The sequence below is a fragment of the Podarcis bocagei genome (genome assembly GCF_964188305.1).
Source record: "Podarcis bocagei genome assembly, chromosome: 5".
Classification (NCBI taxonomy): domain Eukaryota; kingdom Metazoa; phylum Chordata; class Lepidosauria; order Squamata; family Lacertidae; genus Podarcis; species Podarcis bocagei.
This window is the reverse complement of record NC_138129.1, coordinates 1,795,624-1,811,485: the sequence shown is the minus strand read 5'-3', so window position 1 is coordinate 1,811,485 and position 15,862 is coordinate 1,795,624. Positions and strand designations below refer to the sequence as shown.

At 44.7% G+C, this 15,862-nt stretch overlaps 1 protein-coding gene across 1 annotated transcript in view; it reads left to right on the top strand.

Annotated features, from left to right (window-relative positions):
• Positions 1-2,105: 2,105 nt before the first annotated feature.
• The window catches only part of LOC308587749 (uncharacterized protein), a gene marked incomplete at its 3' end in the record, with an annotated part of 14,580 nt that continues 823 nt past the window's right edge, over positions 2,106-15,862 (top strand). Inside the window, exons 1-6 of the mRNA XM_081195515.1 lie at positions 2,106-2,537; positions 3,786-3,860; positions 4,824-4,967; positions 6,056-6,205; positions 8,693-8,920; positions 10,953-11,087. Of these exons, the coding sequence (XP_081051641.1) occupies positions 3,818-3,860; positions 4,824-4,967; positions 6,056-6,205; positions 8,693-8,920; positions 10,953-11,087 (700 nt within the window). The 5' untranslated portion in view covers positions 2,106-2,537; positions 3,786-3,817. The remainder of the gene's footprint in view (positions 2,538-3,785; positions 3,861-4,823; positions 4,968-6,055; positions 6,206-8,692; positions 8,921-10,952; positions 11,088-15,862) is intronic.

The window sequence follows — 15,862 nt, the reverse complement described above, 5'->3', positions numbered from 1 at the left end:
CAGAATCATTCCAGGCAGAAACGGAATCATTCTTGCTTAGGGAATCCTCGTTGTTCAAAGAAAGAGTGCAAAAGAGGATATTTGCACAATATCCTTCTGTTCCCCCCAATAAGATACTGCCAATGCTTCTGAAAAGCAATTGCTGGAAACCCCAGCACTGATTTGCCAAGGGAAACACAGGAGAAGGCGCTGAGGGGCTTCTGGGTTTGATATGACAGGCAGCGGCAAAGGAGAAAGGTTTTCTCCCTCTCTCCTGACACCAGAACTCGCAGACATCCTGAAGCTGAATGTTGGAAGGTTCAGGACGCATGAAAGGAAACCCTTCTTCATGAAACACATAGTTAAACTGTGGGACTCCCTGCCTCTGGAGGCAGTGATGGCCCACAGCCTTTGAGGCGATGGTCATTGTTAGTTGCTCTTGATCTAAGAAACTCCTTGGGGTGGCTTTATAAGAGAGAGACTCTGGGAGAAATTTAGCAGTCATGTAGTAAGAGGAGAGAGGTCCCCCGATGGATCAGAACTCGGCCACATGGCAAGAACCAGCGAGTGGGAATGAATGGGGAGTTTTCCGGATGGTCCCTTGAGCAGCAACTTTGAAATTTTTCCTTTTAAACTTGTTCATAAATGGTTCGGAGTGAGCAGTCAGCGGCGAAGTAGCCAAATTTGCTGCTGAGAGAGAGAAATGTTCGGCCTGGCTAAAACAAAAATGCAGTTCAGCATAAGCAAGTGTAAAATGATGCATATTGGGGGCGGAAATTCTAACTTTACATGGGGAGTAACGGGGTCTGAAGTGGCAGTGACTGCCCAGGAAATGGGCATTAAAAATAAGAACCTAAGAATAGCCCGCTGGATGAGGCCAGTGGCCCATCTGGTCCAGAATCCTCACCATGGCCAACTAGATGCCCCAGTGGAGAAGCCCCCAAGCAGGATCTGTTGGTGTTCTGCAACTTTGACCTGTTGCAGGACCTTAGCAGAGCATGCGCAGAGTTCACAAACACATTCCAGTCAGTAGGTCATAAATCATTATGCCTGTGTGAGACCTTGACCAACGGTAGAGCTGTTTCCAGGCTCCAGTGGCGTAGCGTGGGGGGTGCAGGGGGGGGGCGGCCGCACCGGGCACAACATCTGGGGGTTAGGGGGCGCAAATCCACGGGTTAGGGACGCAAATTACTTGCCTTGCCCCGGGTGCTGACAACCCACGCTACGCCACTGCCAGGCTCCTATCTCTCCAGGCAGAAATTCTCCTTTCTGCTCAGTCATCCTTGGCTGTTGGCCAACTCTTAATTGACTCTGTGTGCAGCTGCACAGAATTGCACGTTGTCAAATTCCCAACAGGATCTGAGCCCAAGAGTGGCCCTCTCCTCTCCTGTAGCTTTCAGAAACTAGGATTCAGAAGCCCCACCTTCCAGCCCTAGGAGGCTTCCCAAGGGAGCTGTTTCCAGAGGAAGAACTGTGAGGGGAGAGAGACTTTGTGCTGCTCATCAGGCAATGGCTGTTTCCAGCTGCCTTGCCCCACCATCCAGCCCTAGGAGCCTTTCCCAAACCACGACCTTAATAGTAGTAGTAGTAGTAGTAGTAGTAGTAGTAGTAGTAGTAGTAATACCCTTATTGCCAATGTGCAACCTGTGTACAATGAAATTAACCGAGCCTCCCTCCCCACCACACAAACACTCAATCTCATTGCACTCTGTGCGCTTGTCACACAACACACCAACCCCGAAAGTCAGTTGCGCTATATTATTTTGCGTCCAGCAGCCTAACAGTCCACGGATAGAAACTGTTTTTTAGCCTGCTGGTATGACTGATTATGGAACTCGAGTGGTGCTGTGGCTTAAACCACAGAGCCTAGGACTTGCCGTTCAGAAGGTCAGCAGTTCGAATCCCCGCAAAGGGGTGAGCTCCTGTTGCTCAGTCCCTGCTCCTGCCAACCTAGCAGTTCGAAAGCACGTCAAAGTGCAAGTAGATAAATAGGTACCACTCCAGCGGGAAGGGAAACGGCCTTTCCATGCGCTGCTCTGGTTCGCCAGAAGCGGCTTAGTCATGCTGGCCACATGACCCGGAAGCTGTACGCCAGCTCCTTCGGCCAGTAAAGCGAGATGAGCGCCACAACCCCAGAGTCGGCCACGACTGGACCTAAGGGTCAGGGGTTCCTTTACCTTTACCTATGACTGATTCTACTTCTATATCTCCTGCCCGAGGGTAGAAGATTAAAGAGGTGCTGGCCAGGGTGAGAATCGTCCCTGAGAATTTTTCTTGCTCTCCTAAGGCCACAATCCCTTGTGATGTCATCTAGTGGGCTCAGGGGACAGCCCATGATATCATGTGCTGTGTTCACCACCCTCTGTAGAGACTTTCTGTCTGTGGCTGTCAAGCCAATGTACCACACTGTGATACAATATGAAAGGACACTTTCTAGTGTGGACCAGTAAAAGGAGGTCATCAATTGTTGTTTAAGATTGTTCTTTCGCAAGACCCTGAGGAAATGGAGTCTCTACCACCTGAGCTATACTGTTTTTCAGAGTGAGGTCTTCACTAAGGTAAACTCCCAGGAATTTAAAGGAAGAGACTCTCCCCACACAACCCCCCATATAATGGGGCTAGTTCCCCTCTCTTCCTCTGAAAGTCCAACCTTTGTCTTGCTAATATTTAGGTGCAAGTTATTCTCTAAGCACCATGTAGATACTTTTTGAACCTCCCCCCTGTACACTGATTCATTTCCACCTGTAATTAGTCCCATTATGGTAGTATCATCTGCAAACTTAATAATTGCAGTGGATGGATCAGATGAAATACAGTCATGTGTATACAACGAGGACAGGTAGGGACTCAGCACACATCCCTGTGGGGCACCAGTGCTGAGCTTCAGGGAGGTAGATGTTACAGGCTCAATCCTCACTGTTTGTGTCCGATCCCTCAGAAAGTCTTTAATCCAGTCACAGATGGTAGAAGAAAGGTCTAGTTCCATCCAAGTAATTTCGTTGTCCGCGATGGGGGCAATGACAAGAAAGATATTATTATTATTATTATTATTATTATTATTATTATTATTATTATTATTATTATTATTGATAAGAATGTCCAGAAGAACGGTATTAAAAGCCGAGCTATAATCAGTAAACAACATTGTTAAGAACAGCAGAAGCTGCTGGGAAGAGAGAAAAGGGGATTTTTTAAAGAAACAAATTTATAAGTTCTGGGCCTTTGTTTCTCAGTTTGATCCTACTGTGGGATCAACTCTGCTCTACATGGAGAAGTACTTTGATTTATCTGTCCTGAATCTTCCAACAAACGCTGTTGAGTTTAAGCAAGTGTAAAGTGATGTGCATTGAGGCATAGAAGTGACGACTGTTCACATGTACACACATCACAGAGTCTGAACTGGTGTGGACTGACCAGGAAGGAGATTTTGGGGTTGTGGAAGGTGGCTCAATGACAGTTTCAGCCCAGTGTTTAGGGAATTTTTTAATGTCTGATGTTCTATCGTGTTTTTAATATTCTGTTGGGAGCTGCCCAGAGTGGCTGGGGAAACCCGGCCAGATGGGTGGGGTACAAATAAATAATAATAATAATAATAATAATAATAATAATAATAATTATTATTATTATTATTATTATTATTATTATTATTAACTGTCATTATTATTATTATTATTATTATTATTATTATTATTATTATTATTATTAAGAGCTGTATGGAGGGTTAATTCCGTGCTGAGCTGCTGATGGTGAAAAGCCCACAGGCTCTGCTGAGCACCTAATCAATTATTTTTATTTCCTCCTTGTAGGTGCGTATCATCACGAGACAGGAGAAATTCACATGGATGAGGAGACCTTCCAGACTCCAGCGCTCTCAACAAATGGTGAGAAACTATTTGCAAAGTTCAGCAGGAGTCTAGCAAGCTTTTGGGACATCAGCGTTTCTCAAGCTGTGGACCAAAGACGCCACAGGTGGCCATCGGTCCACGTTCAGGTGAAACTCAGTGCAGCATCCTTTTCTCATGGCGGCCAGCCAAGTCCCATTATGGGAGGCCCATAAGTAGAATCTGAGCATAAGAGAAACTCTCCCCCTCCTGCAGTTTCCAGCAGCTGGTACTCAGATGGCCGTGGAGATCGTATCTACGGGACCGCCTCTCCTGGTCTGCCCCGCAGAGGACCTTAAGGTCCATGAACAACCATAGAGGTCCCGGGCCCTAAGGAAGTCAGATTATCCTCCACCAGGGCCAGGGCCTTCTCAGTGATGGCTCCGGCCTGGTGGACTGCTCTGTCCCAGGAGACCTTCAGAATTTAACCTCCTTCCGTTGGGCCCATAAGACAGAGCTATTCCGCCTGGCCTTTAATCTGAATTCAGCCTGATCTTTTCTTCCCCTTCCCTCCCTTTTTATGAAGATTACCTGCTCTGAGACCCCACAGCTCATTCTCCCCTGGTCTCCACACTGGCCCAAGTAGGACCAATTCAGCCAGCTAGCCCTGGGGATTATCTAATGCTTATTTCCCCTAAGTTGATTTTTGAATTTTATTGTTATTTATGTTTTTATACTGTATTTTATGCTGCTTTTATAATGAAGTGTTTTAAATTTGTTGTTAGCTGCCCTGAGCCCGGCTTTTGAACCGGGAAGGGCGGGGTATAAATAATAATAATAATAGTCATCATCATCATCATCATCATCATCATCATCATCATCATTGCCATCGTGTCTAGCAGTCAATGATAGCCCTCTCCTCCGTGGAAGCGTCTCGTCTTCTTTTACAGCCACCCAGGTTGGTGGGCATCACTGCCTTTGTGCTTTGGTGAATGGTGCCCTCTCGTCTCCTTTCCTGCCCAGGGTCCCCGACACCCGGCAAGTGCCCTGCTACTATCACCCATCACCACCTGGGAGCTGCCTACTGCAGCGAGAGGAAGCCCTGCCCAGGAGACCAGAAGTGCTGCCGTGTGGGGAATATTTTGAAGTGTGTCCTTCCAGAAGGAGGTATGTATGCTGCCCCTGCTGCCCATATCCCAGTGCCATGCGTGGTGGAAAGGGACACGGGTCTTCTAGAAATCAGCAGCTACTTCCCTGGCTGGGATGGAGCAATGCTCAAGATCCTTAAGGAGCCCTCTGAAACTGCCTGCTGTTTGTCAGAGTGCCCTTGAGAAAGGATTCTGCCTACACTGCCCTTTGCGCACAACCATGAATTCTAGAGTTGAGTTTCTTGCATCTGGAGGAGTCACAGGGTGCAATGGCCGAGCCTCACCCTAAGAAAACCCCCTTCCTCATCTTCTCTGCCACTGGTAAGTGGCCTTACAGTGGCCTGAGTGGATGAGGAGGTAAAGCACTTTGCACTGGCAGGAGTGAGACCTCTTCAGCATGTAACTCCTGTGCTCAGAGATCTGCCCTCTGCAAATGGGCCAACTATATACAGTAAAATGCTTAACTTGGGACCAGTTTACCTACGAGATCAGCTTACCTCACATGTTCCCACTCCACCACTTCAATCAGTGGAATGGGCACTACTGCAGGTGCCACAAAATTCCCGTTCTGCATCTGTGGGAACCTTAGTCTTAATTTTGCCGATTCAGCAAAAATCCGCCCAGACGCTGTTTGGCAGCCCGATTCCGAGATGTATGGCAGCCCTATTTTAACTTTTCAAAATCCTTACATGGCTGTTGTTGATTAGTGTTTTATTTTATTCTTTCGGTGGCGTTTACATTTTTTGAAATAAATACAATGGATGCTTGGGTCGCAAATGTTATCCGTGCGGGATGCACGTTCGCAACCCGCAACGTCCACAACCCACAGTGGCACGTCTGCGCATGTGCGGGTTGCAATTAAGTGCTTCTGCGCATACGCGACTGCCAAAACCCAGAAGTAACCCGTTCTAGTACTTCTGGGTTTTGGTGGTCCACAACCCAAAAAACGCAACCTGAAGCATCTGTAACCAGAGGTATGACTGTAAATAACTTGCAATGCTCCGGCCTTCATTTATGGCCACCTCCAGCAGCAGCAAACCCAGCAGCTCCCAGAAGAATGCTCGCCTGTGGCGCAAGAGACCCACTGACTGCCCTCTTCCCTTGCAGTGCATCGCGGCTACTGTCCCCACTCAGAAGATCAAGCTGCTTCTTCTGCCTCCTCCTCCTCCAGCCCCTGTTCTGATGACTCCCAGTGCACCTCAGAGGAGAAGTGTTGCTTGAGGGGTGGTCTCAGGAGATGCACCAAGGCTCAGCCAGGTACCGGCCGTGACAAACACCTGAGGCCCCAGCACCCCCACCCCACACTGCAGGGGCCTCCAGAAGGGCCAAAGCAAGCACTGGGAGGCAGAAGAGTTGATCCTTTCTCCCAGCACCTGCTCCCAGCCCTGATTCATATTTGTTGTTGTTTAGTCGTTTAGTCGTGTCCACCTCTTCATGACCCCCTAGACCAGAGCATGCCAGGCCCTCCTGTCTTCCACTGCCTCCCGCAGTTTGGTCAAACTCAGGCTGGTAGCTTCGAGAACACTGTCCCACCATCTCGTCCTCTGTCATCCCCTTCTCCTTGTGCCCTTCATCTTTCCCAACATCAGGGTCTTTTCCAGGGAGTCTTCTCTTCTCATGAGGTGACCAAAGTCTTGGAGCCTCAGCTTCAGGATCTGTCCTTCCAGTGAGCACTCAGGGCTGATTTCCTTCAGAATGGATACGTTTGATCTTCTTGCAGTCCATGGGAGTCTCAAGAGTCTCCTCCAGCACCAGAATTCAAAAGCATCCATTCTTCGGCAATCAGCCTTCTTTATGGTCCAGCTCTCACTTTCATACATCACTACTGGGAAAACAAGAGCTTTAACTATACAGACCTTTGTTGGCAAGGTGATGTCTCTGCTTTTTAAGATGCTGTCTAGGTTTGTCATCACCTTTCTCCCAAGGAGCAGGCGTCTTTTAATTTTGTGACTGCTGTCACCATCTGCAGTGAACATGGAGCCCAAGAAAGTAAAATATCTCACTGCCTCCATTTCTTCCCCTTCTATTTGCCAGGAGGTGATGGGCCCAGTGGCCATGATCTTCATTTTTTTGATGTTGAGCTTCAGACCTATATATATATATGTATATGCTTTCGTAGATTTTCACGGGTACAGGAATGCAGGTTTTGGTGTCTTCGGGTGTCTTCCCGTGTAAGAGTTGGGGTGTCTAGGCGACGTTTCGACGAGGTCTCACTCGTCATCTTACACGGGAAGACACCCGAAGACACCAAAACCTGCATATATGTATATGTCTATACACCCTGCCCATCAGTTGGACCTCCCCAGCCACTCTGGGCGGCTTCCAACAAAATATTAAAATACAATATTGCATCAAACATTAAAAGCCTCCCTAAACAGGGCTGCCTTCAGATGTCTTCTAAAAGTCAATTAATTGTTTATTTCCTTGACATCTGATGGGAGGGCGTTCCACAGGGCGGGAGCCACCACCAAGAAGGCCCTCTGCCTGGTTCCCTGTAACCTCGCTTCTCGCAGGGAGGGAACCACCAGAAGGCCCCCAGAGATGGACCCCAGTGTCCGGGCTGAATGATGGGGGAGGAGATGCTCCTTCAGGGATACAGGACTGAGGCCATTTAGGGCTTTAAAGGTCAGGACCAAGACTTTGAATTGTGCTTGGAAATGTCCTGGGAGCCAATGTAGGTCTTTCAGGACCAGTGTTTCACTCCCAGTCACCAGTCTAGCTGCTGCATTCTGGATTAGTTACAGTTTCCAGGTCACCTTTAAGTGTCCAGGCTGAATGATGGGGGTGGAGATGCTCCTTCAGACTTTGAACCCAAGAGCCCCTCAGTCCTGCCCACCAACCTTTGTTGTCCTTGGCAAGGAAAAGCCCCCTGGGCAGCTGGCCAGCCATGATGCAGCCACAGGAGAAGGTTTGGTGCCAAAGGTGCTAAGGGTGTGTCAGGATGACCCTGCCTTATCAGCAGACCTGAGAGCAGGGAGGGTTGTGTGTCACGGACATGGCTCAAGCCAAGAGTCCATTGGCATCCCCTGCCTGGTCTGCTCCTCCCCTTCCAGAAGATGACTTGGCATAGCCAGGGTGGCTGGGCTAAATGGGCCACTGGCCTGATCCTGCAGCCTCCTCTTAGGGCTCTGCTTTTTGCCAATTCATTTTCATTGATCTTCCAAATTTTTAATAGATTAACAGCAAATTAATTCAAATTTAACACAAATTTAAATGTCGACTTCATTTTTACTCACCTATTATCTATGCTTAATTAAGTATTCTATATATATGTTTAAATCTACGTTTGGTTCTTGCTCCTATTTATTTAATAATTATTTGCTTAGATTCACACTGTTATGCTATTTATTTGGATGTTTTGCTTATACTGGTCTATGACCGTAATAAAGTACTTGACTTGAAAGTTGACTTTTAACCCCCCATTCAAAACGTTTCTCTTCCCTCCCTCCTTTGCTGCTCACAATAAAATACTTCCTAATTTCTATTACTTTCCCATCCATTCTCTGTTGCCATTGACTGCTCATGTTCAATTCCTGCTGAGACTTTTCTTTAACTATTTCCCCAGTTAATCAAGTAGATTTCATCTTCCTTTGTCAATCCATATACATGAATCACTGGTCATGATTTTGAATCGAAATTTCCTCCAATGCAACTTCTTCCTATCGCTCGACTTATGTCCTTAAGTTCTTACGGCAACAGACTCAGTATGCCTTTCCCCTGCTTCACTCTTCCCTTCCTCTCCAGAGAAAAGGGGCCTTTGCCCCAAGAGCCGCCTTTTGCCCACGTTCCGCCTGTGCGACAGCGAGTGCAAGGACGACCGAAGTTGCAGCCTTGGGCAGAAGTGCTGCTTTAAAGACTGCGGCTTGAAGTGTGTCGACCCCGAGATTCACCATCAGGGCAGCGGGCAGCGCGAAAGGCAGCTCTGGGAAAGGGAGAAGGCTGAGCCCAGCGGGCATGGCGGGCAGGAGGAAGGTGAGTTGTGGAACCACAGACTCAGAGGACTGTAGAGTTGGCAGGGACCCAAGGGCCTTGCAATGCTCTAGGGCAGGGGTCGGCAGCCTAAGGCCCATGGGCCACAAGTGGCTCACGAGGGTTGTTTAACCGGTGAGTCCCTGTGCGCTGCACTAAACTGCGCTAAACATGGAAGTGAGGCTCCAGAAGCAGCAGCAGCGAACAGGGACAGAAGTGGGGTGGTGGGTCTTCCACAGTTGGGCAGGTGTCCCAAAGGAAGTGTGTTCTTAGGAGATTGATTTTCAATCAATCAATCTTTATTACGGTCCAGAGACCTAACAAATCATTACAAAACAATGCACAATTCAGACAGCCTACCTCCAGGTTAAACAAGCATTTTGTTCAGACTTAAAGACAGGGATCATTTGTTCTTGCAACCACCGATAAAGACTTCCCCACTGCTAATGTTCTAGCATTTGTCCGGTCTTCCAATAGGAACCTGACATAGTGAGCCTCTGATTTTCCCGGGAAAGGTACCAGCAAGAATAATATCAATTCTGCCCTGGCTTGCTCATATTTCGCCCAGTGCAGCAAAATATGTTTTATAGAATCAATGTCTTGAGCACATGAGCAAAGTCTGTCCTGGTAGGGAATTCCTCTCAACCTGCCATCCAATACTGCAGAAGGAAAGACTTTTGGCTTTGGTGAATAACCTTCGATAATTTGGTACTGTCGGGTTTTTAATGTAAGGTGTTAACTTAAAGTCATGCCCACATTGTACTTGTTAGAAGATTTTGTTCATGGCTTCAGTCTGAGGTTCCATAAAAAGGGGGTGAAAGGAACCAAGAGCCTTGGAGAGCTGCTACTTCCAAGTCTAGAGTTCTGCATAGCCATTGACTGTCTTTAGGAAGTGAAAATCCCCCCACCCATTTCTCAGTGGTCCAAGGCAAACAGGGAGAGGCTCCTGCAGATGCTGGTTGCACCCAGAGGTATAGCAAGGTCAGGTGGTACCCGGTGCAGAAAATTTTTTGTCACCCCCCCCACACACACATTGCAATTTTGGGGAACGTTGCCAGGGGTGCGAGCCCCGGCCTCCGGGGGTGCCAGCGCTGCCAATTGGGAGTGCGAGCACTGCCCATTGGGGGTGCCAGCACCGCCCGCCAATCGTGAAAATCCAACCGCTGATCTCATAAAACCTCCTGCCTGGGCTGCGAGTGCCACCCATCAGGGGTGGGAACACCACCCACCAGGGGGTGAGAGGCTGATCGCCAGGCACATTTGTGCAATCAGCGGGCATATTTTCACGACGGCGATTGTGCCAATCGCAAAAATCTGCCCGCCGGAGGTGCGAGCTGTGGGAATGTTCAGGGATGCAGGAGAGGATATATTGTTTGATTTTAGCCTTTCCAACTTGTGTTAACAAGTTCACAATTCAGCAGAATAACATTCCCCTTTTTAAAAACTCAGCGGATGCATTTGCTCAGGCTCACTAAAGCCTCTATAATAACTGTTCTGGTATTTTCCCCTTTTTCCCTCATAAAAGATAAGACACAACACAGTCTTCTATAAAAAGTAACATATACCTGGAAACTATCTCATAAGGAGACAGTCCCTTTGTCCTCTCTTGGCTGGAGGCCAAGAGGGCATCTTTGGCTAAGCAGATGTTGCTTCTTCGATGCATGTAGTCACAGAGAGAGAGATGGCTGCCCTGCCCTGTGCTTTTGTGGTTACCTGCACAGGTGAGGCCACGCCCACCTCTAGTCACATGCAGAGGAAGTCTGTCCCAGCCCAGAAGGAAACAGGAAGTTGACCTGCTGGCTGGACAAATATTCCTCCCCATGTGAAAACATGTTCACTCTAGGAATGTTGTACATGACTGCTCTTGTGTTTCACATCCCACACAAGCGCCACCATGCCGATCCGCCCAGGGGGGATTTTGTCACACCCCCCAAGCATGACACCTGGGACAGACTGCACCCCCCTTGTGATGCCTCTGATTGCACCCCACCTCTGTAGAGCATCCCAGTGTGAGAGTCCACTTTCTCTCTTTCAGTGCGCCCCGGACAGTGCCCTGTGCCCCATGGATCCGGGACGTGCGCAGAGCTCTGTCACAGTGATGCCCCTTGCCCGCTTGGGCAGAAGTGCTGCAGCAACGGCTGTGGCCACGAATGCATGAAAGTCACTGGAGGTAAGAGAAGTCTGTGGGTGCCCAAGCCATCGCTCTGAGCACCTTCATTTGCACATCTATGCAACCTTAGCCTATGATGGAGGCGCTCGCAGCGTCAGCACTCCAGCACATCTCGCTTCTCCATGAGTCACTTCTTTGGATCTGGAACTGAGCAAGCTGTGGGGTAGCTGTGGGGCGGTGGGTCTTCTACACCTGGGTGAATTGGACAGAACTTTGTTTTATACACACACACACACAAACACACACACACATATATATATATGTGTTTCAAAAAAAGGAATTACATAAAAATAAAAAATACAAGAATAAAATACAAGAGTAAAAAACAAAAACAAAAATACAAGAAAAATACAGAATAAGTACACAGATAAAAAGAAAGAAAAATAAAAGATCAACCTTTCCATATCTTACATTCATATCCTTGTTTCCCTGACCTCCTCATACCTCCCTTTTTTGTATTCCAATTCAATTAATTAATTCAGCAATTTCTTTCCCTCCTTATTATCCTAGTATTTGATCTTAATATATTATAACATTAAATTTTTACCTATTTAAAAATCCAATTTTCCATATTCTTTTATATCATTACCAGCTAGAAACCACTTAACTTCATTCAAACATCATTCTAACATTCATTAATTTTGCAATACTTCTGTAAATAGTCTTTAAATTTCTTTCAATCTTCTTCCACCGACTCTTCTCCCTGGTCTCGGATTCTACCAGTCATTTCCGCCAATTCCATGTAGTCCATCAACTTCATCTGCCATTCTTCCCTGGTGGGTAAATCTTGTGTCTTCCAATACTTTGCAATAAGTATTCTTGCTGCCGTTGTAGCATACATAAAAAAGTTCTGTCCTTCTTTAACACCGATTGGCCGACTATCCCCAGGAGAAAGGCCTCTGGTTTCTTCAAGAACGTATATTTAAATACCTTTTTCAATTCATTATATATCATCTCCCAGAAAGCCTTAATCCTTGGGCACGTCCACCAAAGGTGAAAGAATGTACCTTCAGTTTCTTTACATTTCCAACATTTATTATCTGGCAAATGGTAGATTTTTGCAAGCTTGACTGGGGTTATGTACCACCTGTATATCATTTTCATAATATTCTCTCTTAGGGAATTACATGCCGTAAATTTCATACCTGTGGTCCACAACTGTTCCCAGTCAGCAAACATAATGTTATGTCCAACATCTTGTGCCCATTTAATCATAGCAGATTTCACCGTTTCATCCTGAGTATTCCATTTCAACAGCAAGTTATACATCTTTGACAAAGTCTTAGTTTTAGGTTCTAACAGTTCTGTTTCTAATTTTGATTTTTCCACCTGGAAGCCAATTTTCTTGTCCAATTTATATGCCTCCATTATCAGATAATAATGAAACCAATCACACACTTTGTTTTTTAGTTTTTCAAAACTCTGCAATTTCAATCTATCACCATCTTGTTCCAATATTTCCCATTATTTCGGCCATTTGACCTCCATATTGAACTTTTTCACGGCTTTCGCTTCAATCGGTGACAGCCACCTTGGGGTTTTATTTTCCAGTAAGTCCTTATATCTTATCCAAACATTAAACAATGCTTTCCTAACAATATGGTTTTTAAATGCTTTATGCGCTTTGACCTTATCATACCACAAATATGCATGCCATCCAAATACGTTGTTAAAGCCTTCTAAATCCAAAATGTCAGCGTTTTCAAGAAGCAGCCATTCTTTCAACCAGCAAAAAGCTGCTGATTCATAGTAAAGTTTCAAGTCTGGCAGGGCAAATCCACCTCTTTCCTTTGCATCTGTTAGTATTTTGAATTTTATTCTGGGCTTCTTGCCCTGCCAGACAAATCTAGAAATATCTCTCTGCCACTTCTTAAAACAGTCCATTTTGTCCATAATTTGCAATGTTTGAAACAAAAACAACATTCTAGGCAATACATTCATTTTTATCACAGCAATACGGCCTAGCAGTGAAAGCTTCAAATTTGACCAAATTTCTAAATCTTTTTTCACTTCAACCCAGCATTTTTCATAGTTGTCTTTAAATAAATTCCCATTTTTTGCTGTCATGTTAATCCCCAAGTATTTGACTTTCTTAACCACTGTTAAGCCTGTCTCATTCTGAAACCTCTCTCTCTCAATTGGTGTTAAATTTTTCTCTAAAACCTTGGTTTTTGACTTGTTCAGTTTAAACCCTGTAACCTGACCAAATTCTTGAATCAATTCCAAAACTCTTTTGGTACTAGATTCTGGCTCCTGTAACGTCAATACTAAGTCATCTGCAAATGCTCTCAATTTGTACTGTTTGGCTCCGACCTGTATACCTTTAATCAACTGGTCCCTTCTTATCATATTCAGCAAAACCTCCAGGACCGATATAAAAAGCAATGGGGAAATTGGGCAACCTTGTCGTGTCCCTTTTTCAATCTTAACTTCCTCCGTCACCACATTATTTACAATCAGTTTTGCCTTTTGTTCAGAATATATTGCACTTATACCATTTCAAAACCTTGGCCTACCCCCATACTCTGTAGATTTTTTTTCATAAAAATCCAAGAAATGTTGTCAAAGGCTTTCTCCGCGTCCACAAATTTCAAAACTGCCTTAGTGTTTATGTTCACTTGTAATTTTTCTAAAATATTAATTATATTCCTCACATTGTCAGATAGATGTCTTCCTGGGAGAAAGCCTGCTTGGTCCTTATGTATCTCTTCCACTAGCACTCTTTTTAGTCTTTTAGCCAAAATGTCTGCAAAGATTTTGTAATCCACATTAAGCAATGATATGGGGCGGTAGTTTTTGAGCTGCGTCTTTTCAGTCTCTGTTTTCAGTACAAGTGTGATATACGCTTCTTTCCACGACTCTGGTGCCCTTTTCCCCTCCATTATTTCATTACAAACCTCTTTCAAAGGTTGTTCTAGCCATTCTTTTAAAGATCTGTAATATCTAGAAGTCAGTCCATCCGGTCCTGGAGATTTTCCCAATTGCATATTCTGAATGGCACCTTCTATCTCTTGTTCAGTTATTTTGTAGTTCAACATTAATTTATTTTCTTGAGAGATTTTTTGTAATCCATTTGTTTTCAAAAATCGATCTACATCAGTCTCTTTCTGTGGCCCTTGTGCATATAGTTGTTTAAAATACCTATGGAAACAATTTCTAATCTCAACTGGGTTCTGTATATTCCTTCCTTCCACTTCTAAATTTGTAACTGTATTTAATTTTTGTCTTTTTTTCATTTGCCAAGCCAACAATTTCCCACATTTATTAGCCGACTCAAATGTCTTTTGTCTCATTTGTTTAATTTTCCATTCTATCTCCTGATTCATCATTTTCATATATTGCACTTGATGTAACTTTATTTCTCTCAAAATCTCTTGAGACTTTGGTTTTGCTCTCAATTTTTTTTCACCTTCCTTTATTTTCTCCAAAATTTTATCCTTCTTCTCATTTTGAATTCTCTTCTTTAATGCATTCTGTTGTATCAAGAACCCTCTCATAACCGCTTTACTTGCGTCCCAGATTATTCTTTTTTCCACGTTAGTGCTCATATTTATCTCAAAATAGTCTCTCAAAGTTTTTTGGGCCTTCTTAAGCACATCTTCATCTCTAAATAAGGTGTCATTCATCCTCCATCTAAAGGAGCCAGCTGGTATTAATTTCATTTCCATCTTAACAGCATTATGGTCAGAACAGGTCTTTGGGCAGATTTCCACTTTTCTTGTCTTTGGTGCCATTCCTCTAGTTACCCATATTTGGTCAATTCTTGTCCATGTCATATTGGCTTCAGAAAAGAAGGTTCCTTCTTTAGCCATGGGGTTCTTTGTTCTCCAAATATCAATTAAGTCCAAGTTGTCTGTCATCTCAAAAAAAGTTTTCGGTAGTCTACCATCCTTAGTGACTACCTGTCTTTGTGCCTTGTCCATATTTGTAGATACCACTCCATTCATGTCTCCCATCAAAATCATGTTATAATCCAGATAGTCCAACAGGGTCTCATGCAACTTTTTAAAGAAATCAGATTTCCCCTCATTTGGTGCATAAATTCCTACTATCAAAAATTTTTCTCCTTGTGTTTGAATTTCGATTGCCACAAATCTTCCTTGGTCATCTTTAAATATAAATTTCGGTAATAATCTGTCTTTTGCATAAATCACAACCCCTCTTTTTTTAACCTTGTCCGATGAAATAAACTCCTGACCAAGTCTTTTATTAATTAGTAGTTTCCTATGTAACCTTGTTATATGTGTTTCTTGTAAACAAATCAAGTCCAATTGTTCCTTTTTTAATAAATGAAACACAGGTCTCCTTTTCTGAGGGGAATTCAAACCATTACAATTCCAACTTAATAGTTGCAGAGCCATGATGTAGTTACTTTACTTCTCCTCCAACTGCACCCAGTGCCTGTTCCTGTTCTGTCGGTGGTATCACCTTCTTCAAACAATCTTTTAGTTCTTCTTCAAACGATCTTTTAGTTCCGGAGGCAAATCTGGTATGTCTAGAGTTTCACTTACAATTGCTCTTAACTCCCCTGTAACTTTCTTCTGCAGGTCTTCTCCGTGGTCTCTCCAAAATTTATCTTTGTCGTCTTCTGATCTTATTTTTATCTTCTTCCCTTTATAACTGAAAGATAGGCCTTGGGGAAATTCCCACCTAAAAAAGATTCCGTTGCTTCTCAACAGGTCGACCAGATCTCTGTAATTGGACCTAAGGTCCAAAAGATGTTTCGGAATATCCTTGAATATTTCCACTCTCGACTGATGTATTTCCAAAGCCTT